A 27753-nucleotide genomic window follows, 5' to 3' on the forward strand; every position below is an offset into this window, starting at 1 on the left:
TTCTCCTGAGAAATGTGAAAATAAATGTTGACAGAAATTGCTACTATGTTCGTTGTTGTGAACGAGCGAGTCGCCAGAGGTCCGTAACTGGGGTCTGTACCGTAGGATACGGACCCGCTCGCCAGCCAATTAGAGCGCAGGATTTGATGGAAACCGCACCGCGAAAAAATAAATTCCTATATTTAATAAAATGAGAGAAATAGAATTTTGATGATAAATTTGCTTTCAGTTCTCCTTTAAGCACTGCATTGTTCTGTCTAACCGGTTTTAACCATGTCTAAAGTGAATTGCTGTGTGCCTTACTGTGTCTCCACAACAAAGAGAACACCTAATTTGAGCTTTTATCAGCTGCCAGTCGAGAAAAAGAGAAGAAAGAAATGGATCAATTTAATCTGCAACGAAAAGCTTCGAACTGAATCGAAATGGACAAGTGTTTGTAGCTTACATTTCTCTAGTGGGAGAAAGACGTACCTAAACCGTGACCCAGCAATATTTCCATGGTCTGCAGAATGGCCTTCGGTTATAGAGGATTATAACAATCGACCCTGTTCACCGTCTGAAACTAGCGATGTTCCAAAGCCTGTAAAACAAAAGCATTCTTCAGCTTTTGCCTCTCAACGTACCGAAGCGATCAGCAGCCGAACGAGCCTGTCGGACCGATAAAACTCCCAAACCACGAAGGGTTCTCTTTCGGGTGTGTACACTGAACATTATACTTCACTAGCGGCATTTATTGAAGTAAATGCATTCATACTGAACATGACGTGACAGATCAGTGGGTTTTCAATTTTTTTTTTTTTTGGTAATGTTTCCTGATGTCAAGTTTTATTTAACTAATCACTCATTTATAAATGTTTTGATGCTGTTCATCTGGGCCCGGGATCACAAAGCAATCTTGGACTTAAGTCAAAAGGGTTTTTTTATTTATTTTTCTCCCCCCCCCTTCCCTCGATAATAGTTTCCCTTACTGCATCTGTAACTTTCATTGTGCTGGATCAAGATTAAGTACAAGGCTAAGATTTCATTAGAACAAAGCTTCTTAGAAAATGGTAAGGAATAACTGAAGATTAAAAGAAACAAATTTTAGACTTGAGTCTAAGATTGCTTCGTGATCCCGGGGCCTGTAGTCCAGGGGTGTGTCTTTAAAAAAAAAAAAAAAAACCTTCTCACCAAGCTTGATTTGAATTCTGATTTTCCTGCAGGAGACCCTCGACATGTTATCCACCTCTTTTAAATCACCAATTTTAATGTCTTCCACGACAGAGCACAGCACAATTACTCCTCTCACATAAAATTAATCTGACATTCATGATATCGCTCAACTACCGACCCTGGCTATCCCCCATAATGCATTGCAGTAAACAAGCGACGTAGTTTTGCTTGGGGGGCTATTGTGTAGGTGTTTTGAACTCTAGTAACTGATACCCCTGGAAGCTTCGCTCCTTTCCGTCATCATCTCCCGTCAGTAATGTTTTGGCCGGTGCTCGGTCTCACTGATGCACTGACGCATAGCCCTCATTTCTGTCGAGGTAAATGGAGAATTAAGTCCCTTATTGTGAACTAAACTATCTGAATGCATCACGATGACTTATTTTAGGTACTTCTATATCACCGTTATCCTACGCTTGTCCACGTTGTGGAGCCCGCTTCAAAATGGTGGAGGCACTCCGGGGACATATGTGTGTAAGTATCCAAATACATGACCACCCAACACAAACCCTGTCGAAAGCCAAAGAGGGAATGATTGACTGATAATGAGTGGTGTGTGTTTGTGTGGCGTTTTGGTTTTTGTCCCCCCCCCCCCCCCCCCCCCATATAGTTCTGCTGTCCTGACATGACTCATGCAAGTGTAAAGAGTGAGGTGTCTACTCAATTGGAACAAAATCAGAGCGGCCCCCCGATGAAAATAAAGACCGAACGCATCATGAGTCCAGGAGAAAATCAGTCCAGCATTGTCATGTTGGTGGACGACTTCTATTATGGAACCTACGAGGGGAATCGAGAATATGTGCCCACAGACAACTTAAAAGAGGCTTTATCATTCAGATGCTTCACCTGTGGGAAGAGGCAGAAGAACAATATCAGGTTTGAAATCTAATTTAATTTTAACATTAGCAGTGGGTTGATTTTCTGCATTTATTTATTTATTTGGCTGAAGATCATGAAACATAATGACGATGCTTTTTAGAACAGGAGGCTACAACCCCGATTCCAAAAAAGTTGGGACAAAGTACAAATTGTAAATAAAAACGGAATGCAATGATGTGGAAGTTTCAAAATTCCATATTTTTTTCAGAATAGAACATAGATGACATATCAAATGTTTTTAAACTGAGAAAATGCATCATTTAAAGAGAAAAATTAGGTGATTTTTTTTTTTTTTTTAATTTCATGACAACACATTTCAAAGTAGGGACAAGGGCATGTTTACCACTGTGAGACATCCCCTTTTCTCTTTACAACAGTCTGTAAACGTCTGGGGACTGAGGAGACAAGTTGCTCAAGTTTAGGGATAGGAATGTTAACCCATTCTTGTCTAATGTAGGATTCTAGCTGCTCAACTGTCTTAGGCAGCTGGGCCATAGAAGGTTCACGCTGCATGCTGCACGCTACACGTTCACGTGAAGAACCGGACCCTGGGCCATTAAACTTCATGCTTGGATGTTCACGTGTTGCGTCTGTTCTACTTTGACCGAGTAACCAACAATATGGACTCTTCGGATGACGACGATTGCCTCATTCTGCTTTTACTGAGACAGAGGAAGAGAAAAAGGAACAGAATTTGGAGCCGAGAACACTTCCTTCTGAGAGAAACCCGTGGTGAATTTCACCGAACATTCTATAATCTGCTTGACAATCCCGATGAAGAACTATTTTTCAATTATACCATTCAATTATATTTTTTCTGAAGTTTTCCCCTGAAAGCATAGAGTTATCTCCCTAGACCCGTTCTGATTGGCTGGCGCGGCGGTGACCGCATGCATTGACTGGAATTTCCATCTTCACGCCTAGAAAAAAGTGTGCATGTTCATTTCACGCTTCACGCGTGAAGTGTGCAGCGTGCAACGTGAACGCCGTTCTATGGCCCAGAGCAAGTCATGCTACGTTTGTCCACTTTTCTTTACACGCGTGTAGCGTGCAGCGTGAACCTTCTATGGCCCAGCTGCCTTAGGTCTTTTTTGTCGTATCTTCCGTTTTATGATGCGCCAAATGTTTTCTATGGGTGAAAGATCTGGACTGCAGGCTGGCCAGTTCAGTACCCGGACCCTTCTTCTACGCAGCCATGATGCTGTAATTGCTGCAGTATGTGGTTTGGCATTGTCATGTTGGAAAATGCAAGGTCTTCCCTGAAAGAGACGACGTCTGGATGGGAGCATATGTTGCTCTAGAACCTGGATATACCTTTCAGCATTGATGGTGTCTTTCCAGATGTGTAAGCTGCCCATGCCACACGTACTAATGCAACCCCATCCCATCAGAGATGCAGGCTTCTGAACTGAGCGCTGATAACAACTTGGGTCGTCCTTCTCCTCTTTAGTCCGAATGACACGGCGTCCCTGATTTCCATAAAGAACTTCAAATTTTGATTCGTCTGACCACAGAACAGTTTTCCACTTTGCCACAGTCCATTTTAAATGAGCCTTGGCCCAGAGAAGACGTCTGCGCTTCTGGATCATGTTTAGATACGGCTTCTTCTTTGAACTATAGAGTTTTAGCTGGCAACGGCGGATGGCACGGTGAATTGTGTTCACAGATAATGTTCTCTGGAAATATTCCTGAGCCCATTTTGTGATTTCCAATACAGAAGCATGCCTGTATGTGATGCAGTGCCGTCTAAGGGCCCGAAGATCACGGGCACCCAGTATGGTTTTCTGGCCTTGACCCTTACACACAGAGATTCTTCCAGATTCTCTGAATCTTTTGATGATATTATGCACTGTAGATGATGATATGTTCAAACTCTTTGCAATTTTACACTGTCGAACTCCTTTCTGATATTGCTCCACTATTTGTCAGTGCAGAATTAGGGGGATTGGTGATCCTCTTCCCATCTTTACTTCTGAGAGCCGCTGCAACTCCAAGATGCTCTTTTTATACCCAGTCATGTTAATGACCTATTGCCAATTGACCTAATGAGTTGCAATTTGGTCCTCCAGCTGTTCCTTTTTTGTACCTTTAACTTTTCCAGCCTCTTATTGCCCCTGTCCCAACTTTTTTAAGATGTGTTGCTGTCATGAAATTTCAAATGAGCCAATATTTGGCATGAAATTTCAAAATGTCTCACTTTCGACATTTGATATGTTGTCTATGTTCTATTGTGAATACAATATCAGTTTTTGAGGTTTGTAAATTATTGCATTCCGTTTTTATTTACAATTTGTACTTTGTCCCAACTTTTTTGGAATTGAGGTTGTACATCTAGCAGCCTGTTGCGTTGAGGTTTTTTGTTCACGGTCTGGTCAACTGCAGCAACGTCAAACCTCTTATCTCTTTGCAGACTCATGAACCACATGAAGTTGCATGTAGATGTAGAACAGCAGAGTGGAGAGCACGTATCCTGCCCGCACTGCTATCGCCAGTTTCCAACTCCATTTCGCCTTCAGTGTCATGTGGAGAGCGTCCATTGCGCTTTAGAGTCAACGAGTAAGGGGGATATCTTACTAACTATACACACACACACACTTACTAATTTTAAAACCTTTCGTCGGTGTAAGGTTTTTTGTTTGTTTTTTTCCCATTTACTTGGGACATTGACAAAGCCCCTTGCAACAAGATCTTACATTTTACAGTCCAAGAGCTGTTTTTTATATTATAATATAGAATATGGCTTGTTCTGTAAAATGCATTCAACATGCATTTTTCGAAGTAATAGGCTAAGCAGATAAATGCAATAAAATTGCAGATTATATGGCAGATTCTACCGTAACTGGATCCATTAACCACTTGCCCACAAAATAAGAAATTTTTCTTGTCCTTTTTTCAGTGAGGTAATATTTTCAAGATTGAAAAATATGGCATTTGGTCTTCTAAAACAGCACGTCATTTAAAAATACACTGAGTATATCAATAAAAGATTTTTAAAGAATAAAGTTCTATTTCTTTGACATATCTGACAGACATAACTCCCATTTTAAAAATCACTTTCATTATCCCTGTTGCTATCGTCAGTGAATTTCTGTCAGATGACCTGACGATAGACTCCGCCATTATGGATCTTTGGTAGTTATCGTGTGGAAGCAGGCTTTATAATTTTTGGGTGTCAACAGATAGAGTTGAAATAGATTAACAGCGAAAAAACTATTTCGTTCACGAGAGAAGCCCACAGTTATTTTTAAAAAATGCTATTGTCAGTCTGTCAGTCAAATGCACCTGACGATAGCAAAATTCAAGCCCTCACCATGCACATGTTGACTGACGCAAAGAGGAAATTCTACTGCGCATGATTTTTGTGACAGCAGACATTTACTTCCGGGCAAGACTTGGAGTTCTGACAGCTAGATTTCATCAAATAAATCAAGGTAAGATTTTCAGTCAGCTATCCTGACGATAGAAACATTGAGAATATATTTGTGCATTCATATTTAAATTTTTCTGGAGGAAAACTATCGTAAGTTGAGATAAATCAGAGCCACTTGTGACCCTTTCAGCCGACAGGCCATTTCAATGTGTTATTTCCCCGCGAAAGTGACACAGTCATGTCTATCGTCACTGTTCTGACAATTATTGTTGATATTTCAATTTTGAAAATAAATTTTATCTTTTTTATTTCAGTATTTTATTTTATTATTTGGTTCTAGTGATGAGAGATTTAATATTATTACTGAATTTGTCAGATTAATAATGTAAGAAACAGTTTTGTTGCTATTGTCATCTAGTGTCTGTCAGAATATGATGGTAGACGTTAGTTTGTCTGTCAGATTTTGATGATAGAAACCGATGTGTTTCTATTGTCATTTAGCATGTCTGTCATGTCAGGCTTTTATTAATTAGTTACCAGGACTACTGTCCTAAAATCTACTGTGAATGTCCAAGACCCCAAATGCTACTAGAAAAACTTAATAGAATGATCAAAATAATCATCTCATCTCATTATCTCTAGCCGCTTTATCCTGTTCTCCAGGGTCACAGGCAAGCTGGAGCCTATCCCAGCTGACTACGGGCGAGAGGCAGGGTACACCCTGGACAAGTCGCCAGGTCATCACAGGGCTGACACATAGACACAGACAACCATTCACACTCACATTCACACCTACGGTCAATTTAGAGTCACCAGTTAACCTAACCTGCATGTCTTTGGACTGTGGGGGAAACCGGACCACCCGGAGGAAACCCACGCGGACACGGGGAGAACATGCAAACTCCGCACAGAAAGGCCCTCGTCGGCCACGGGGCTCGAACCCGGACCTTCTTGCTGTGAGGCGACAGCGCTAACCACTACACCACCGTGCCGCCTCAAAATAATCAATTCAGCAATTTAAGGAGATGGGACTTAACTGGCCTCTGTTATGGTAGAATCTGCCTTATACTATATGAAGTGACACACCTTTTACAATCATGGGGAAATATACGGTATGTTCTATGCAGATTTGGAACTTGATATGCTCTTATATTTTATCACACAGTAGCATTTGCCTGTTAGATGTTCAGCAATAATTCAGATTTTTCAGAGAGGATTTCAGCTCCTCCTGTTCCTGTAAATAAAAAAAAACAAGCAGTGAAATTTTATTGCATTTATCTGCTTAGCCTATTACTTCGAAAAATGCATGTTGAATGCGTAACGTTTAATGCAAAGATTTTTAATGTAAGCTTTAAGTATGCAAATTGTCAAGGTTTATGGCTTGCATTAAACTTTTAAAAACTTCAAATACTTGAATTTAAAATTCCTCCAGACACAGTCTGTACCAGGCCTCAGCATTAACTTTTGACACCTTTTGCCCTAAAATTTTGCAGTATTCTGGCAAGTTTTCAAGTACACGGTTCAAGGCAATACCGATATGTTTTCGAGGGGTATAATTGAGTTATTTAGACAAAAGTACATGTTGTGGGTGGTTTATTTATTTATTTTAAAAAACCATTTATTTTTGTAACAAAAGAACAAGACAAGTCCTGAAAATATGAAACATAAATCAATATCATATATGTAAGACTTATGTACAGTATGAGTACATAATGCATCTTTTTATAGAGTTTAGGACACAACACACTTTTTCATTTGTTTTGTGCCCATCATAATGACTTGCAATATTGCAAAGATCGTCTCGTCTTCTTCCGCTTTATCCGGGGCTGGGTCGCGGAGGCAGCAGTCTGAGCATGGAAGCCCAAACTTCCCTTTCCCCAGACACCTCGGCCAGCTCCTCAGGAAGAACACCGAGGCGTTCCCAAGCCAGCCGAGAGACATAGTCCCTCCAGCGTGTCCTTGGTCTTCCCCGGGGCCTCCTCCCGGGGGGACATGCCTGGAACACCTCCCCAGGGAGGCGTCCAGGAGGCATCCAAAAAAGATGCCCGAGCCACCTCAGCTGATTCCTCTCGATGTGGAGGAGCAGCGGCTCTACTCCGAGCTCCTCCCGAGTGACTGTGCTTCTCACCCTATCTCTAAGGGAGCGCCCAGCCACCCTGTGAAGGAAACTCATTTTGGCCGCTTGTATCTGCGATCTTGTTCTTTCGGTCATTACCCAAAGCTCATGACCATAGGTGAGAGTCGGAACGTAGATCGACCGGTAAATTGAGGGCTTCGCCTTTTGGCTCAGCTCCTCCTTCACCACGACGGACCGGTAAAGCGACCGCATCACTGCGGAGGCTGCACCGACCCGCCTGTCAATCTCACGCTCCATCCTTCCCTCACTCGTGAACGAGATCCCAAGGACTGTGACGTCGCCCGGTATGGCGCAGCCGGGGCCCCACCCTGGAGCCAGGCCCGAGGTTGGGGCTCGTATGCGAGCGCTTGGTGGCCGGGCCTTTGCCCATGGGGCCCGGCCGGGCTCAGCCCGAAGAGGTGACGTGGGCCCGACCTCCTGTGGGTTCACCACCCACAGAGGTAGCTGTAGGGGGCCGGTGCAGTGTGGATTGGGCGGCAGTCGAAGGCAGGGGCCTCGACGACCTGATCCCCGGACACAGCGGCTAGCTGTTGGGACATGGAATGTCAATATTGCAAAGATGAATTATAAAACTTAAAAACATTATAAAGCGGGAGTCTGTACTGCAGTACTGTCTTATCATTCAGTTTGCCATTGCATTTAGGAGTAAATTAAACAACCTGTCCTTCTCATCTACATCAGCTTCTTGTTCACGCTGTCCCTCCATCCGCCATAGGTGGACTGCTCTCTCAGCATTATGTGCATCAAGGCAGGGGGTTCTCAACCTTTTCTGCTTTAAGGCCCACCTATTCATACTTGTACCGAGTCGGGGCCTGTTAAAATAGATCCCCAATTATTTTGGCTCATCTATTCTATTAGAATCTAATAATCTATTTTAAAGTGTATTAATGGGATGCAACTTCGATCCCTGTTACAGATGGGAATTTAAATAAATGCAATAAAAACATTTTTAGATTGTAGATATTGTATTTAAAACCGTATGGATGTGCCAGAAGGCAAACCCTGCATGCAGGGCATTCTCGGTCAAAAGGGATTAATGATCCAGAAGTGGTGTCTGATCCATTAGCACGAGAACTTTATTGCCATGTTTGTGTACAGCAAACAAGCAAGTTATTAAAACCAAGAAGTACACTCAAAAGAAGTGGATATAGAAACCACTCAATGGGATTAGATCCTTGCATGCTAACAAAGGGTTTTTTCCTATGAAAGAAAAATGTACCACCTAAATTTGACGACAGTAGAATAAACTTTGATCGTATTGTAGCCGTAACTAAATACAAAGACAATAGTTATGCATATGATTAATTAATTAACTTAATGTGAAGATAATTAACAGATAATCAACAGATTTTAAGTTTGTTTTTTTTGGGGGGGGGTTTCAAAAGATTTTGTATATATTTTGTCTTTTTTTTTTTTTTTTTTTTTTTTAATTTGTATCTGTATACGACTCCACCAGCGCTGCTGATCAACTTGTGTTTTTAAGTAAAGTTATTCATTCATTATGAGTTGGAAAATGATCCATCCGTTGAGTTCCCCGACATCTCAAACTGCCTGGTGCTGCAGACATTGTTCTACATGGACAAACAGATGAAAACCTGGAAGAGCATGGAGGGGTACAACTTTTTATATGTGGCTGGGTTAAAAATCTGGGGATCAGGACACAAGATAAATCCTGTATTGTTTTTGCCCAGGTAAATAAGAGTTTCTCAGCTTTTTGCACCTGGCTTTGTGATGGTTGCTAGGACGCTACAAGTTTTGGCATCGGGTGTAAACAAACGACTGCCGCTTGATTCCCAATCCTTCCTGCTCTTCTCTTCCAGCAGGCATCACAGAGCCATACAATTACCCATAAACGTGTGTGTATCTCTCTCTCTCTGTGCACATGCGATCTCCAGTCACTTTTGATTCTTTTGACTGCTGAGAATCCCCGGTCACAAATGCCACTTGATAGGGGGATGGTAAACACTATATGCGCCTGAAGCAAGCTAATAAGAATCGCGGTTACAAATTGGAAAGAGAAAAAACCAAAATGATCACGGGAGGCGAGGATGCTGGTTAATACATCTTGGGTGGGGTTTTTTTTTTTTTTTTTGTAATCTACTCTCTCAATTTTTGTGCTTAAAGAAGCCAACCATAGGCATGCCCGAACGGGCCTAACTAACTAAAATATTTCTGCCTGAACATTTTGGTTGGGCAATGCCTAGATATTTCATGTCTTATCACAACTGACATGTTTCATATTTTCATGGTATTGTTTTGCTTATTAACTCTTTACCCCTTAAAGCAGTTGCTACAGCCACCCTTGTATATGTATATACTGTTCACCCTTAGAACATATTTACAAGAAAAAAAAAGTCGTCAAATGTCGTCATTATGGTGCATACACGCCGGCGTCATATGTCGTCATTATGGGATATACACGGGGTCGTCATATGTTGTCATTAAGGGGTAAAGTGTTAAACTGTAGTTTCTTTTCTACTCATTTTGCATATAACTAAGCAGTAAGAATGATCCAGCCCCCATTTTCATTATGATACTGAGAATAGAGCATTGGCTGTAAACATACAAATTTTACTTTTCTGTTGAATGGCAGCAAAACCTGTTTACAACGTATAGCTGTGAAAGCACCCAGATTACAGCTCATGGCGTACTTTAATGTGTGGGAAAATGGTCTTAACTAAGCTACATGACAAAAGCTACATCTATCAAACATCCTCGCAGTACATGAGTATATTCTCTTTAAGTATCTGTTTTAAGTTGATGCAGAACATCATGTTTGATGGTGACATGTTAAGACAGTTGGTCTCAATCTTGGCCTTGAAGTAACACTACTTTGAAAACTTTGGTGTTTTCCTTCATCTGAGTTAGGCCTATTAATTAGCCGATGAGAGGAATTGGGTGAGTTGGGAGCAGGGAAAACAATAAAGCATGTGGGGTGGTGGGAATCCAGGAGCAGCATTGAGAAACACTGCTTGAAGATGGTGTGTCCACATGCATGATCAACATTCAGTTCGATTTTATTTGTACAGTGCTTTTAGCAATAGCATTGTTGCAACGCAACTTTACAGATATAGAATTGCAGATTTAAATTTGGATCCCTAATGAGCAACATCACTAGCCTGGCTAACGCGACTTCAAAGCTCTCCGAGCTATTGGTCTGGCCAAGATATTAAGCCCAACCGTTTCCCAGAGCCCGTGGTTGACCCGCCTCCCTGAAATGCCTCAGTTTGCTACTGGTCGAAGCCAGAAAAGGCTGTGACGAAGCTTAAACCAATCACATCACTCTTTCCTCTGACGTATGCAACGCGACGGGGCTAACTGGTAGATTAAACCATAGACATACTATTATTAAACTCTTACCGAAGCCAGTCGGAAGCAAGGCGAAAACGTCCTTCCTTTCAATAAATACCTCCAGGGCTGCTCTTTGCTCCGTTTTCAATAAGAACTTCCCGTTGAATGCTTTCAGTGCAGCATCTATGCGTAATAGATGCGGAAGCGTGAATGAAGCGCTTCCGGCATAGATTCTGTAAACAATCTATGGCTTCCGGTCGCAGTTCTACTACGTCAGTGCCTTGAACACGCCTCTACCCAGGGCCGTTGGAGATGCTCAAAGTTGATTGGTTCCCGATTTTTCGGGAGCTTGGAAGAGCTGTAGATAGCTTGCCTGGCCAGACTAATCTCGCAACAGGCCCTCGTGTTGCGTCACGCTTAGGATGGGCGGGCCCAGGCTACAACATCACACCCATTCGTGGCATATGTAAATCCTAAATCGCAGAACTTGTGACGTTCTGGTTCTGCATGTCCTGGATGTAGCTCGTACGAAAAATACGAGTGATATATTTCCCAGTAAAGCATTCATATCCATATATCATTATTATAAATACAGGACACTTTTTCGATAGAATAAAAATGCGTGTTCTATAAAAGGGTTTAACGGGGTTCATTCATTTGGTTTGACAGCATGCAATATTGTTAGCATATCGCTTATTCTACGTGCATTACGTCACTCTACCCAGTGGAGAATGAGCGGTGAATATGGTTTACGATATTACATGGTTGTCAAGACATGACGTCACACATCGGAGACGTAAAACTTCTGCGCTAGCGAGTGACTGACAATTTGTAAACAAACATGGCTGCCAGGTTTGCTTCGTTAAATACAGAAGATTGAGAGAATTTTGAAAGAGAAAGACGGGCTGAACACCCAAAAGGGATGTGTATGTACAATAATAATATCTTTTTTTCGTGGTACATCATATACTCCATTTAGCTAGCATGATACTGAACTCCTCTTCAACTCATTCAATATCATGTTAGCTGAATGGAATATACAGTATCTGATATACCACTCAACGCCAGCCAATATTATTTAACTAATAATAGAATAAAAATGCGTGTTCTATTCCCTTTTAACGGGAATTAAATTCTGCTAGCGCAGAAGTTTTACGTCTCTGACGTGTGACGTCATGTCTTGACAACCATGTAATATCGTAAACCATGTTCACCGCTCATTCTCCACTGGGTAGAGTGACGTAATGCACGTAGAATAAGCGATATGCTAACAATATTGCATGCTGTCAAACCAAATGAATGAACCCCGTTAAAAGGGAATAGAACACCATTTTTATTCTATCGAAAAAGTGTCCTGTATTTATAATAACGATATATGGATAGGAATGCTTTACTGGGAAATATATCGCTCGTATTTTTCGTACGAGCTACATCCGGGACATGCAGAACCAAAACTGTGACATAAATCTCCGTCGCTTGTGTGGAAATTGATTAATTAATTATTTACTTTTTGTTTGTGTCTATATAATAAAAAGAAAATTTACATGTTTGATTGAAGATATGAAGTTTATCTTCTCGTGTTGAAAAACTCGCATGTTTTATACAAAATACATCGTGGATGTGAGTGACACTTCCATTGGATATTTCATTCCAATGACATCACTTCCAGCATTTTCCGCTGACTGGATGTGCGTCGTCAAATTGGTGAACCGGTTCAAAATTAAAATTCTTTTGATTAACGTGTGTGTGTGTGTGTGTGTATAGAACATGCATGTTGAAAATATTTTCACTCCTTCAGGAGTGAACAAAGCAAAAGAGTGAAAATATTTTCACTCGTAGATAAACTTCAGATCTTCGCACCACTGTGTAATATCCTCTATATATTTTAATGCCAATAAAATACTGGCCAATAAAAGAAGAAAGCAATACTCCATATCAGATTGATGCACCTGTATGAAATGGTAAGGCCAAATAAAAAAAAGTGTGTTTCCGGTAACCCGACCGATCGAGAATTTCATCGTTGAAATTGCCGACCGTAAAGTTTTTATTACAAATTTCCCTCGATCTTTTAGTGTAAGCGGCATTAGTTTGTCATAATTTTTTGTTTCAACGCATTCAAGTTGTGAAATAAACGATAAAAAGTAAAATTTTTTGCCACTTCTATCCGCCCTCCTGCATAAACATGGAAGCGCACTTGTATACTGAAGGAGGAAGGAAAACTGAGCTGGACCGCCATTTTGAATCCTCATTCAAGGCTGTAATGCAAATTGCTTCCTGTTCAGTATACAAGTGCACTTCCATGGCAGGGAAAAACACTACATTTTGCCGCCTATGTAGTCCCCTATTTATACAAATAGGAGTCATTCAGCATTCAGCCATGTTTGTGCTCGGTGTTTTTGCTCGACCCATGTTCTACAGTAGGCTAGGCTAGGCTGTCTGCTTTTAATGGAAGTAGCCTAGCCTAGGACGTTATTTTCACGTTATTTCTTGATAAGGTGTTTTCACGTTATTACATGAAAATATCATGAAATATCGCTTCCGTAGATCATAACTCGAACTCTCGCGATTTTTTTTTTATTATTATTCGTTTAAAGATTTAAAACACTTTTATTTTATTATGATGTGTGGTATAAAGGATTCTGTGCCAAAATACTATTTTGTAAAATGTTTACTTGTGTTAATTTTTTCGAACAAAATAAAAAAAAAAAAAATAAGGGAAAAAAAAAAACTTTTTCCTACCTACCGACCTTATTTTAGTATTTCATGTTACCGGAAACACACTTTTTTTTTTTTTTTTTTTTTGGCCTAATCAGTTGTGTTCTGTGTCATGATTTGGTTTCTTTTTTTTTTTTTTTTTTGCAGCCAGGTGTAAAATCTGTGAGTGGGCCTTTGAGAGTGAGCCTGTTTTCCTGCAGCACATGAAAAACACTCACAAACCTGGAGAAATGCCATACGTCTGTCAGGTGAACAACATTTTCATGAAGCCACGTCCTTCTTTTTTTTCTTGTCATTTTGGCATGGTTTTATCTTGTTCAACACAGTTGTGTTCAGTTTGCAACTGTGCTCTTTTCAGCTGTGCCAGTATCGATCTTCATTCTACTCTGATGTGCACAATCACTTCTGCACATGGCATGAGGACACCCGATACCTGCTTTGCATTTACTGTCTGAAGGTCTTTAAGAACTCTGGTACATACCAGCAGCATTTTGCCCGCCATCAGGTAAATACGGGTGTACGTTGTTTCTCATTAAACTGTAGTTTCCAAACAAAGATATTACACACATTGTGTAATACAATTTTTTTTTTTTTTTAAAGGATAAATGCTTTGCCAATTCTTTTTGCCTTTGCTTGCAGAAATCATCAGTTTATCATTGTAACAAATGCAGACTTCAGTTTCTCTTCACAAAAGAGAAGGTTGACCATAAAGTCAATCACCACAAGACCTTCCGCAAGCCAGCTCTTCTGGAAGGACTCCAGGCTGGGACTAAAGTATGTGTTAATACTCACATTTATCTGAATTAAGGTTTCGGGAGCATGTTTTTATAGGAACGTTTTCCTCATGTTCTCATATATTTACAGTTTTGATGTTGTTATGGCTGGTGCAGTTTATGCAAGTTTTTCTGTGTAAACAGCTCTTTCAATCGTCCCTCTTGACCGTCTGTCCAGGTGACCATTAGAGCATACGCAGGGCACAAAAAAACCACGGGTCTAATGGGTCCTAAATCAAGTAAAGACGTTGAGAGGAATCTCAACACTGCTGAGCCTGGACAAGGTACTACTGAGCAGAAGCTGCTGGTACCACAAAGCAGTGGAACTGCTAAAAAGCAGATCACTAAAATGTATGGCTTCCTCACCAAGTTCCAGGAGTATAGGTGAGTTTGTGCGTTTCTGTATTTAATGACCAGCTCTCAGCTATACTGTTGAATTCTTGTCCACTAGAAGGAGCTGTTGTCTTAAAAAAAAAAGCACAATTCATTGCTTGAAGGATTCACATCTACAATCCCAACAGGCTATACTCAAGGTTCTCTTTTCAAGTGTATATAATGCCTTATTGCAATGCTTTAACTCTTTACCCCTTAAAGCAGTTGCTACAGCCACCCTTGTATATGTATATATTGTTCACCCTGAGAACATATTTACAAGAAAAAAAGTCTAAAGACAAGGTTTTAGATAAGGCATCATATGTCGTCATTATGGGATATACACGGGGTCGTCATATGTTGTCATTAAGGGGTAAAGAGTTAAAATGAATATATGTATCATTAGTAATGACCAAAATGAATTAATAAGGGGGGTATTAATGATTTTATTATTAAGCACAAAATTATCGATAAATCGCGGCTTCCGGATCCCAGAAAAAGGCAGCCTTGCCCCAGGGCTAATCTCGCATGACATCACACGTGGAACCCCAATTATCTGGGTCATTTCGGTTCATCTGACTTCGTGCTTGTTTACTCGCTGAAATTAGGTATTGTCGTTGGAATCTTACAAAAATAATGATGTGAAAGCGCTGTGTTGTGTTTGGATGTTGAAATCCGTATACAACAGGACATTCAGTTCACGAATTTCCAAGAAATGACACTAAAGCGACAGTGGGTGAGGTCTGTGCAAACGAAGACGGCAGATTTTGTCATTTACTACTAATAAATCTGATTCATAAAGTGTTCGCCATCATCAGAACGACCGCATGGGAATTATTGGAGCAAACAGAAACCCATTTATTTAATAAATGGCATTTGATCTGACATTTGGATAGTTCGTCGATTCCCGTTATATATATCTCTCTCTCTCTCTCTCACACACACACACACACACACACACATATATATATATATATATATATATATATATATATATATATATATATATATACACACACAGTGCACCAGGCGCAGGATTATGTGCAAAATTTACACGCTTGTGACATCTAATCTTATCATATCTGATGTACTTTAACAGGAAGAAAAATGTGTGCGCGCAGTCATTAATTATTAACTGAAACATGTTAAATGCTCTCAGAAATGCTTCTACACATGCCCAGCAGAAAACTTGGATATTTGCATCAGCTCTGACGTGTGACATGTCTTGATAACCATGCAATATCATAAACCAGATTCAGCGCTCATTCTCCACTGGGTAGAGTGACGTAATACACGTAGGATAAGCGATATGCTAACAGTATTGCATGCTATCAAACCAAATGAATGAAACCTGCTAGAAGGGAATAGAATATATATGTTATTTACCAGCTGGGAGGTCCGTATCGTGAAATACTGTGACTGAGGTCTTGAAAGTACTGAGCGAGGCCCTCTGGGCCGAGGTCAGTATTCAAGGCCGAGGTCACGGTATTTCACCATACAGACCGACCTTAAGCTGGTAAGTAACATATTTATTTTTTTCTTTACCAAATTCTAACAGAAAATGAGAGCGCATGAAAGGGAAAACCGAGCCGAGCCGCCATTTTGAATCCTCATTCACGGCTGTAATGCAAATTGCTTCCTCCTCGGTATACAAGTGCACTTCCATGGCAGGAAAAAAAACTACGTTTTGCCACCTATGTAGTCCCCATTTATACAAATAGGAGTCATTCAGGATTCAGCCATGTTTTTGCTTGCCGTTAGCAACAGTTACAGGTTTTTAGCTTTCTCCTGAAATGTTTTCTTTTATTTCTTCTTCCTCAGGGTAGTAAAACTCACTTTCGCTGTGAACACTGTCATTATCACTATCCATGCTGTAAAATTAATGCTATTCTCCTGAGAAATGCTGGCAAAAATTTAAGCTTTTTGATAATCTTAAATCTTCTAAAAAAGATAAATGTTGACAAAAATTGCTATGTTTGTTGTTGTGAACGAGCGAGTCGCCAGAGGTCCGTACCGTAGGATATGGACCCACTCACCAGCCAATTAGAGCGCAGGATTTGATGGAAACCGGACCGCGAAAAAAAATGTTTTTATTCCATCAGAAGTGTCCTGTATTTTTATAATAATAAATTATGTAGCAGTCACAGAAATTAACACTCAAATGATATGATATTTTTACATGATGGTTGGAACAGATATCAAACTGTAGAGTTGAATGTACACTACCGTTCAAAAGTTTGGGGTCACTTTGAAATGTCCTTATTTTTGAAAGAAAAGCACTGTTCTTTTCAATGAAGATCACTTTAAACTAATCAGAAATCCACTCTATACATTGCTAATGGGATAAATGACTATTCTAGCTGCAAATGTGTGGTTTTTGGTGCAATATCTCCATAGGTGTATAGAGGCCCATTTCCAGCAACTCTCACTCCAGTGTTCTAATGGTACAATGTGTTTGCTCATTGCCTCAGAAGGCTAATGGATGATTAGAAAACCCTTGTACAATCATGTTAGCACAGCTGAAAACAGTTGAGCTCTTTAGAGAAGCTATAAAACTGACCTTCCTTTGAGCAGATTGAGTTTCTGGAGCATCACATTTGTGGGCTCGATTAAATGCTCAAAACGGCCAGAAAAATGTCTTGACTATATTTTCTATTCATTTTACAACTTATGGTGGTAAATAAAAGTGTGACTTTTCATGGAAAACACAAAATTGTCTGGGTGACCCCAAACTTTTGAACGGTAGTGTATACAATGCAAAAAGAAAAGTCAGTTTACCTATAAAGTATTGTTCTGTATTAATTTAGTACTGTTGTCTTATTTAAAACCAATTTCAAAAGGCTTTCTTAAAGTGTCTGTAAATATTTTAACAGTCCTTGTCTTGTTTAAGGCAGGAAAAGTTAAACTGGCTGAAACACCGTTTGCTTTGAGCAATTAAGAGTCAGAGCTGGAGATGGTTATAGTCCATTATCAGTGTTTTGGGATGCAGCTGTCAACAGTCAAAACTAAAATTGAGAAAGGGAATGAGATCTCTCCAGCATTCAGAAATCTTATTTTGATTGCACATACACAATGTACCTTTTTTTTTTTTTTTTTTTTTTGGTGATATTGCTGAATTATCTAACGTATAAAATCAGGTTAACTGTTTAATCATTCCACAGTTGTGGAGGGACAGAATTGTTGGAGACAGTAAGGGTTAAGCTAGCCGCACACTACGCCGATTTTCAGCGTACTGGGCCAACTGAAGTCGCGAGTCAGGCGTAAAGACTGGTTTTCGATGGTACCGACTCATCTCGCAGCCGATTCCGAAAAACTAATCGGGAGCCAGACTGATCGGCGAGAGTCGCTAGCAATAGCCAATCATATCTTTCGCATATAACACGTGACATCATTAAACACAATTTCTAGCGCGAGAAATGCGTGTTGGTAGCACCTAATGCAGGTATTAGGGCTGTAACGATATGCAAATCGAAATCGCGATTCGCAGAGCCACAATCCGTATCGCGATACAAGAAGGCAGAATCACGGTACATCCTTTCAAACTTCTCCTCAGCCCAAAAACAGAGGCGCTTCCAAACTTCAATTTATGAATACTTTACTTTTTATTTAAATTACATTTTAAACATACTTAAATTACTTTTATTTTTTTATATCTATTAGTAAGTCGTTTTTTTGCCGACCTGCGACAATCTTCTGCAAGTCACGCAACGTCCACACTCGCCACTGGCAGAGCATTCATTTCTTTTAAGCGGTCGCCATTCTGGTTGCGACGCGGGGAGCGAATCTGTAAACAAGCAGCTCATTGGCTGGCTAGGTGTGCCACAAACCAATCACAATCACTTGACCGGAAAGGCATGCAGTGTTGCCAGATTGGGCAGGTTTAGGTGCTTTTTGGCTGGTTTTGAACATATTTTGGGGTGGAAAACGTTAGCAATATCTGGCAACATTGAAGGCATGTCTGCTTGGGCGGAAGCCTTCTGCGGCAGTTACATTTTGACACGCGAGCAATGTTTCACCATAAAAATTCCGTAATTTCCATCTGTTTTCCGCGATCACAGAAAATCATTGGCCCTATGAGAGTGAGACAGTGAGAGAGCCACCCCCCCCCAAAAAAAAAAAAATCTTAACGGATTTACACGATTTGGAAAAATGACTTTTTCAGAACCGAAAAAAACAGAGCTTCCGGCTCAACAGTATTATTTTGAGAAATAAAACAATCTTTGGATATACATTTGTTCATTTTTGCATACATATTACTCATTCTCTGCAGTGGTCTGAATTATTTGTTATTAAATAGTTAATGTAAGTAAGTAAATGTTAATCAGTCAAATTTACCACTTTAAAAAAACATTTTAAAAAAATCGTGGGCGTATCGAATCGTGGGTCAAAAATTGTGATACGAATCGAATCGTGAGTTGGGTGTATCGTTACAGCCCTAGCAGGTATATACTGTAATTCCATAGACTGAAGCTTTATCCATAGACACAGTGGGCTGGAAAGCCACTCTGCTCAAGTTGTGTGGCTGAATTCCAAATCGCTTTAACTCCCCTATATAAGTGCACTATTTAAGGTTGGAAATAATAGCTCATGCAGCCTAGATAGTGCGCTACATATTCCATGTTGTGTCATTTGTAATTCAGCCTGTAGCATCTTCAAGTGTTGGATTTAACAGTAACTATATCCAATAGCCAATCACAAAGCTATTAAGTTGTCACGTGATATTTAGCGGAATGTTTATGATGCTTAGTTCGCATAATCTCGTTTGGTGTCGCTTCAATCGCGACTGCACTCGTCAACAGTCGTGAGTTAGTCGGGGATATGTGCGTGCCCTGTCGGGAGTCGGCTCTGAAATGGGTCGGTTCGGTACCGCGTGGATCGGCGTAGTGTGCGGCTAGCTTTACACATGTTAGAGAATTTGCAGTGTGTGTTGTGTTTCTGACGGATCCTTTTTTGTTTTCATGAAACCCTGAAGTCGTGCCAATTTTAGAGCACCTCCTGTATTATTAACAATTTACGTAGAATTGGTTGGTGTTGGGATTTAGAAAAGGAAAAAAAAAGTTTGACATGATATTAGCTTCCTTCAGTAGTTCTACAGCACCACAAGAAGTTGAGACAATGAGGATATCCATACTGTTTCCAAACACTTAATGTTGAAACATCATTCTTCATAATCTGAGGTGCCTATACACACTCTTCGGGGGGAGATAAGCGGTACCATTGCTCATCACAGAGATAGTACCCTGGAGGGTACGTCTTTTGATCCTTTAGTATAATCTTATACTTTAAAGGTGCACTATGCTACACTTTTTTTTTAAAACTCGGTTTAAAAAAAGGAACATCCACCCTCAAACATCAGCGAAAAGTTTAAATCAAATGTCAACTCAGAATTTCATAAAATGCATTTCGAAGGCTACCAAAGATCACGTGTTAATTCGAAAGGTTAATATGGAAATTTAGGCTGGATTCTTCCTTTAAGGGTCACATTTGTACCTTTCGTAGGTTTCCCACACAAAAAATTACACCAGTGGTATAAAAGACTCTGGTGACCAGACATGGTATGGCTTAGTTTCTTTTTTCAGTGTAGAAGTTGTGCATGTATGAGAGGGCGAGTGGCAGGTACTCATTGATAACCTGATTTTTGTATTTCTTTCCTCAGGGCACTACTGGGGAGACAAAGGTGTGTGGAGTGCACCTTTGACATCCCTGATTTTGCCAATCACTATCCAACATACGTCCACTGTTCATTGTGCACGTACAGCACATGCTGCTCCCGTGCATATGCCAACCACATGATCAAGTGAGTCAGTGTCGCTGTCTTGTGTGTGATTTTAAGTATCAGGAAAGTACGAAATGGTAGATGTAGCACTACAACGTACAGTAAATAATCCGTTTGTGCCCGTTTCACTAGTTTACTGTAATGCCATGTTGTTCATAAATAACTAGAGGATCTTTTACCAAGGATATTCCTCTGGTAACCAGAGTTTTGTTTCAACTTTATTCCAGCAATCATGTTTCAAGCAGAATTCATAAAGCTCGTTCTAAAAAGGAGTCTCTGAGGTAATGCCTTAAATTCATCGGCCATCTCTTTTTAGTAGTTGCAAATGAATAAACTGCGCACTGAGGTGTTTTTACTAAAAGTTGGTTTATTTTCCAGCTGGTTAAAGCTCACGTGTGTTTGGTGTAACTACAAGACAACTCAGGGAGACCTCATGGCCAAACACTTGGCCCAATTCCCAAGTCACTCTCACTGTTTTTTCATTTTAAGAGGTGAGTATGATTTCAGACATTGCTGACATGTACAGTGCGTTCTCTAAGAAACTGAACATTGGTGCAGTTTTGGGGGAATCGGCTTCTGCAGGTTTTAAGTGAAAGAATCGCTGAGATAAGTGTCAGTATCACTTCAATGACATTTATGTATATTCAAACATGTATTCTGCCACCTATAGATCATTTTACATCCACTGTCCTTATTGGGTCAGTCTACTAAAGTATAACACAGATCTTTATTTAATCCGTTAACGGGGCTTTATTTTAGAAATCTGTACGGTGGTTTTTGTTTTCTTTTCCTTTTAAGTGCACTAACCCAACTTTCAGGGGTTTTTTTTTTTTTTTCGTTTTGTTTTGGGGGGTTTAAACCCGGTAATTTATCTACGGTAAATTCATCAGTGCATTAAGGCTTTAAAACAATGTGCCAGATTTTGCTAGGTTTCCGACTTTCTGTTTTTCATTTTATGATGGCCTGCTTTTCTGACATCAGTTCTCTGGAATGTTGTGACCTTTTTTTTTCCCCATTCTTTTAATAATGCAGTCAGTGTAGTAATAATAATGCAAAAAGATGCACTAAAAATAAAAAGCAGTAAAAATATTGCTTTTCTGTATGGTTTGCCATTTATCAATGTAAATGCAGTACTTTTTACTGTGCTTCCTTTCAAATCTTGGCGTATAGAACAATGGCATGGTCCATTTACAGACTGCATTGTTGGAATGACCATTTGGTTTTCTGGGGTACTCTGCATGCATCCTACAACTTTATGCAAATATTAGGTACTGCTTAATTGTAGTATTTCCAAATGACATTTTTCCACTATCTTGCTTTGTACATGCTGGGCTGTTCTGCACCGACTTGTATTTTTATTTCACATTTTAAACGGGACATCCCCATACTGACCACCAACAGTAATGTGCCATGCTGTAAGTGCGACTGATCTCAAGCAAGTACTGTTAATATCATAGTCGATGAATTGGCTCTGTTTTCATTCAGGCTTGTTCTGTGCCTGTCTTATGAAAGCGTGTTTGTTTATCCGTGCTATATCTTGGCATGACTAATTGTTCTTTGTTCGCATGCTAGTGGAAAAGTGTCATAATATAGTAATATAACCACGTAATGTAAAATATTGCTTACACAACTTTTGCTGTATACCATCAGAATGAAGACAGCTACAAGGGTTTCTAAAATACTTTAACAGGTACTAATTCCTTTTAAAAAGGACTGTACAACGAGGAACTATCAACTGCTTTTGAGCTCCTTACGCTTTCAAAAAAAAAACAAAACGCACATGGCACATGGGAACCACTTTAGCATTAAACGTAGTGTTATAAAGTGGAGTAGTAGTGGTCATAAGGCTCCACAAAGAAGACTAACTGTGTGTTCCTATGATCCCTCCCCTCCCCTACAGAGTGTCTGGAGACTGATATTGAGTTCTGCGAGGTGGAGGAGGAGGAGGAGGAAGTGGAAGGAGCTAATGATGTTGAGGCAAAGCCTGACTGGTTGTCCATGGAGAACTGGCGCATTCCAAGTGATGGAGGATCTGTGCCAGAGTTCACAGAGAGCAGTGGGCCACAGCATTCAATGGCTAAAAGCAGTGATGTCCTTGAGTACTTCCAGCTACTGTTCCCCGACAGCCTCATAGAGGAGATTGCTAAGGAGACCAATGCTTATGCTGAGTATCAGTGCTATGTAGGCAGAGGGGACCCTACTTGGCAACCTCTTAGCAGTGACGAGGTCAAAGGCTTCATAGGCTTGTCCATTCTGATGGGACTGCAAGCTCTTCCAGAGCCAGAGATGTATTGGTCCTGGGAGCATTATCACAGCTGTTCCACATTTTACAGGACCATGTCTGCAGCACGCTTCAAGCAGATCAGCCTGCATATTCGGATGAACAGCATGCTTGTAAAGGAGGACCACCACAATGTGGACAAGCTGTCTTTCTTCCAGCCCATGTTGAAAATCCTGGAGACTAGCATGCGCAAAGCTTACAAGCCAAACAAATGTTTGACTATTGATCGAACTTTACTGAGATCCCATGAGAATGCGGCAGATGGGGAGAAGTGTAGAAACTCTCAACCACGAATATGGCTCTTATGCGATTCAAAGTCGGGGTACTGTCATAAATTGTTAATCCTGACAAAACAGAAAAAGAACAAAGACTTGGGGAGTTTGGTTGTGCCATATCTTGTAAAGGGCCTTGAAGGTAAACAACATCAGATATTCATGTCAAGCCTCTTAACCAGTGTTTCCCTAATGGAGGAGTTACACAAAAAGAGCATATATTGTTCCAGTTCCATCTCTACCTGTGGCACAGTCCTCCCTAGAGACTTCTGGGATCAGCCTGCATTGAAGAACACTGGGGATTATGTTCAGTTTGAGCACCCCCCTGTGCTGGTTACCAGATGGAAGGATGCAAAAGAGATGGTCTGCATTTCTACAAATGCTGTGGCTGGCCAGCCTGACAAAGTGTGGAGGAGGTCCACCAGTAAGGCAGGGGAACTCTCCACCATTTCAAGACCACTGGCATTTAAGCTGCTGCAAGATAACATGCGTGGTGTGGACATCTGCAGTCAGCTCCTGGCCTGCAATCAGCTAGGAGGATTGGTCCTGGACACAAACTGGCGTTGTCTCTTCTGGTTCCTTGTCAACTTGAGTATCATTAACTCCTTTATTGTACTGCGAGAGACTCGGAAAGGCAACCCACCCGGATGGCTTCAGGGAGGCCACTTCTCTCAAGCTAACTTCCGAAAACGCTTAGGATACCAGCTGGCCAAGTGTGCTGAAAGACAAGCTCTTCGGAAGGAAATGAACAGTGACCAGTTGCATCAGCGGAGACGTGAGGGTAGGACAGAAGCTTTTAAGACTTCTGAGGAGGTCAGACATTGTTTAGCCAAAATGTTTTAGGCCAAGATGATGCAAGTATTGTGACCTAAAGCATCAGTGTATATGGCTGCACTGCATGCCAGGTGAGCCTTTTGTAAGCATACTTGATGCTTCTGGGACTACCATGGTTTCTCTGCAGATTTCAAAGGTTATAAGGCATAAAGCCTGAGCATGAATGTAAAAGGTGCAAAGGTTAAAAGTACTAACATTTTCTAAATGATATTGATTGGTATGATATATCTTACTTATTTTTTTTCTCCACAGGTAATCCTAAAATTGGGTTTGTGGAGCCAAAGAGGTATGTCTTTGTTGTTTGATATGGGAGTAATTACATAAACATGGTGTTAAATTGCTGGGTTGCATGTTGTCACATTCGCCACATTAGATATGCAAGACATGAAGTGGTGGTCAGCCAAGCTCACTGTTCACAAAGCGTTACTATCGCTGGGGCACCTTGCTAGTTGCTAAAGCGCTGTACGCTTGCGTTGTTTTGGGCTGTTTGACTCAAACTGGGAAAATGATAAGTTTCTTCCGGGTTCCCCATGAAGTGATAAGGGAAAAGGATTTTACCAAAAGACAATGAGAAAGGTGGCTCTTGAACCTTTCACTGCACTCAAAGGGAACATTCAAGTTTGCAGTCATTACTTTATGAAAGGTTTGTAAATTTCTCTGATTTATTTCGTTTGGATTTGCAAATTACTTTTTTTTTTTAATTGCCATTTTGTGATGTTTTGGTGTTTCTGTGGCTCTTTGTGAATGTTTTACCTGGAAGAGAAGAGCAGGGAGCCTTGAGACTCGAGCAGCTGTGGTTTGTTTACACCTGATACTAATTCTTGTAGCGTTTTAGCAACCGTTGAAAAGACGCATACAAAAAGCCCAAAAATGCTCCTTACCCGGGCTTAAACGATACAGGATTTATCTTGTAGTGTCTTGATACCCAGATCTTTAACCCAGCCACATATTTAAAAAAAAAAAAAAGGGTTCGCCTCCATGCTCTTCCAGGTTTTCATCTGTTTTTACGTGTCGAACGATGTCTGCAGCACCAGGTAGTTTGTGATGTCTGGGAACTTAATGGATGGATAATTTTCCAACTCGTAGGAAAAGTCCTTCTTTGTTAATGTGTAAGGATCTATCCCATTGCAAAGAGCAACCTTCTGAAAGTATCTTGGCCATGCATTGGCCTCTAAACTGCGAAAATAGTCAGACACGGTTTCACTAGCTCTTTGCATAACGGTGGCCAAATGGGTTTACCAGACCACCACTTCATTTACTGGAAGTAAACTTGCAAGCAAAGGTCATGTGACTGAATACAACCTATAGCCTTTCATTGCTTGGTGGCTACATTAATTTATTTAGTACACCTACCATATAGATGCGCTTTGTAGCTATACAATTACAGATTGTAACCCAACTGTTGCTATACACAGTTTGTTGGTCCTTGTGCATGAATGGAAAGGGACCATCACAGAAGCACTGCTGACCAGATGTTATTTGGATGGTGAACCATTGTAAACATACCAGTAACTTTAGTCCAGTGCTCTGTAGACCTTTAGTCCACAAAATGCACTAACGCTTGCATCTTCTTTCAGGCAACGTGCTCAGACTGACCAAGACACCAGTGCTCCTAAAAAATTTCCCCGTTGCTCAGCAATGGAAGATTCCTCTGGGATGCATGAAGACATTGATCAGGAACTGGCTCCTTTGGGGTCATCGGATTCAGAATTGGAGACGGATGACAGTAGTCAGGAAGAGCCTTTTGAGACCGGAGATGAACATAAAGGCAAGGAGTCTGCAGCAAAGCCTACTTCTCCCAAGCCTATCAAAGAAACTGAGGACATGCTGTCTGTGCGTCAGCTCCGAATTCTACTGTTTGCATTGTGCTCTGGAATCCAGAAAGCAGCCAAGGATATGGACACAGAACCTCGGCTCATTAGGACCTGGCTGCAAGACAAGGAGAAAAGACTAGACTGTGAGGGTCTAGGCAGTAGCAGCGGAGAGGCTGTGGAGCGTTTGGTGGAGTGGGTACTAGTCCAGCGGGAGCAGCAGCATCCTATCAGAGAGGAGAACCTGTTTCAGAAAGCTTCCGAGATCCACAGTCAAACTAATCAAAGTAGTTCCTTCCGTATTTCATATGAGTGGGCAGTGACCTTTATGCTGCAACACAAGCTGGGCTTCCACAACATTGGCACCCCTGGCCATCAGCTACCACACAGAATGGAGGAAAACTGCAGGGATTTCACAGGGTTTGTGCATAGACAGATTAAAACACACGATGTTCCACTGTCTGCTGTTGGTGCTATGGATGAGCTTTCCATTTTTGTTGACTTTGACCGACTTGTCGATAGTACAGGGATTTCCAAAGACTCAGCATTCCGGTTAGAGGGCACTGGGAAACCATGGATGAACATTTACCTGTCAGTGCTGGCAGATGGTACACTGTTGCCCACAATGCTGTTTATTAAAGGCACCCCTTTAGATAGTTTTAGCAAAAGGCTGTCAAACCTGGTTAAACTTGAAGCAAGAGTTGAAGGTTTTTCAGAAAAAGAACAACTAGAGATCTGGACTGCTAATGTATGGCAGCACTACTTAAAGTCTCAGAATGGGAATAAGGCCATGCTCGTTATTGATGGCCATCATAGCCACATGACAGAAGACTTCCTATCCACATTAAGTGGAACCCAGACCTTACCTCTGGTTATTCCATCTGGGTGCAGCAGCCAACGACAGCCTTTGGAAATGTTTGTGCACCCTGTGCTGAAAAAGTTCTTGCTGTGTCGTTGGTCTCATTTTGCAATGCAAAACGGAACAGCTGAGGTGAAGCCTGAAGACCTGGTTAGGCTTCTTATGTCCTGGTTAGAGGAGGCCTTGGCTTGTTGCTCTGGCAGGCCTCAAATGATTCAGCACTCATTCTGCTTCTCCAGCCTGATTACAGAACATGAATGTGAAAAGGATGCTGATGCTCAGTTGAAACTTCTGAATACATTGACCGAAGCCATGCTTGGGTCTGAAGCGGTATGTTCAGAGTCCCAGTCAAAGGAAGAGTCTATGGAGAAACATGATGGTGTCCTGGAGAAAAAAGAAAATGTAATCGGTGAAAATGAAAGCAGTGTTGAGCAGGCAGAGATGCAAGTACTTGAAGAAACAGAAGATGACAGCAGAACAGAGAGTGAGAGAATTGAGACTGAAAAACAAGCACAGGCGATGATGAGCGAGGGATCAGAGGTGTCGAGTGAGACTGCAGAGATGCATCCTTTCCTAAATAACTCCTCACAGTCACAAGCCGTACTCCATGCTCTTGAGAAAGAGGAGCCTGTAGAACCTTGTCAGGACCTTGATACAACACAGGCAGATGCTGGATCTGATTGTTAATTTGCTATAGAAATTTGAAAGAAATTGTGAATATAGGCAGTATATATTTATTGTCTAATAATGACTAATGATTCATTATCCTGAGGTGAAATTGTGTCTTAACCTCAAACCTAATTTTATTGTATAAGGCTAAAGTTGATGAGAGGTGGTGATCTTTTTTTAAACTATTTGTACTTTCTTGCAGATTGCAACTATTTTTCATGTATGCCTTGGGTTATGGACCTATTGTACATAATTTTTTTTTTTCATTCTCCAAGGTAAACATGCATGTCTTCACCCTTCTGTCTCATTGCTAATGAAATTACTGTAATGAGAGCCAGAAGTATCTTGACATGGTCTACTTTACAAATCTAAAGAGATTAAACTTTTATTTGCTGCTCTGGAGTTAAGCTACTTTACCCTAAACATTTACATTCTTTCTCCAAACTTGTTGCTTTCTGCTTGCTTTTTATTTGTTCAAAAAATAAATCCAGACTATTTAAAAGAA

At 40.8% G+C, this 27753-nt stretch overlaps 1 protein-coding gene across 2 annotated transcripts in view; it reads left to right on the top strand.

The window, feature by feature from the left end:
* pogzb (pogo transposable element derived with ZNF domain b) overlaps positions 1 to 27753 on the top strand; it is a 40281-nt gene extending 12528 nt beyond the window's left edge. The window contains exons 8-20 of one of the 2 annotated variants that reach the window (XM_060922367.1): positions 1598 to 1683; positions 1820 to 2085; positions 4499 to 4644; positions 13749 to 13849; positions 13960 to 14106; positions 14241 to 14375; positions 14553 to 14758; positions 20403 to 20543; positions 20750 to 20803; positions 20901 to 21013; positions 22423 to 23856; positions 24162 to 24195; positions 25487 to 27753. In XM_060922367.1, the coding sequence (XP_060778350.1) occupies positions 1598 to 1683; positions 1820 to 2085; positions 4499 to 4644; positions 13749 to 13849; positions 13960 to 14106; positions 14241 to 14375; positions 14553 to 14758; positions 20403 to 20543; positions 20750 to 20803; positions 20901 to 21013; positions 22423 to 23856; positions 24162 to 24195; positions 25487 to 27266 (4643 nt within the window). In that variant the 3' untranslated portion in view covers positions 27267 to 27753. The remainder of the gene's footprint in view (positions 1 to 1597; positions 1684 to 1819; positions 2086 to 4498; positions 4645 to 13748; positions 13850 to 13959; positions 14107 to 14240; positions 14376 to 14552; positions 14759 to 20402; positions 20544 to 20749; positions 20804 to 20900; positions 21014 to 22422; positions 23857 to 24161; positions 24196 to 25486) is intronic. The other variant, XM_060922368.1, reaches the window with a different exon arrangement.

Source organism: Neoarius graeffei, chromosome 5 (assembly GCF_027579695.1).
Source record: "Neoarius graeffei isolate fNeoGra1 chromosome 5, fNeoGra1.pri, whole genome shotgun sequence".
In the NCBI taxonomy this organism is placed as follows: Eukaryota; Metazoa; Chordata; class Actinopteri; order Siluriformes; family Ariidae; genus Neoarius; species Neoarius graeffei.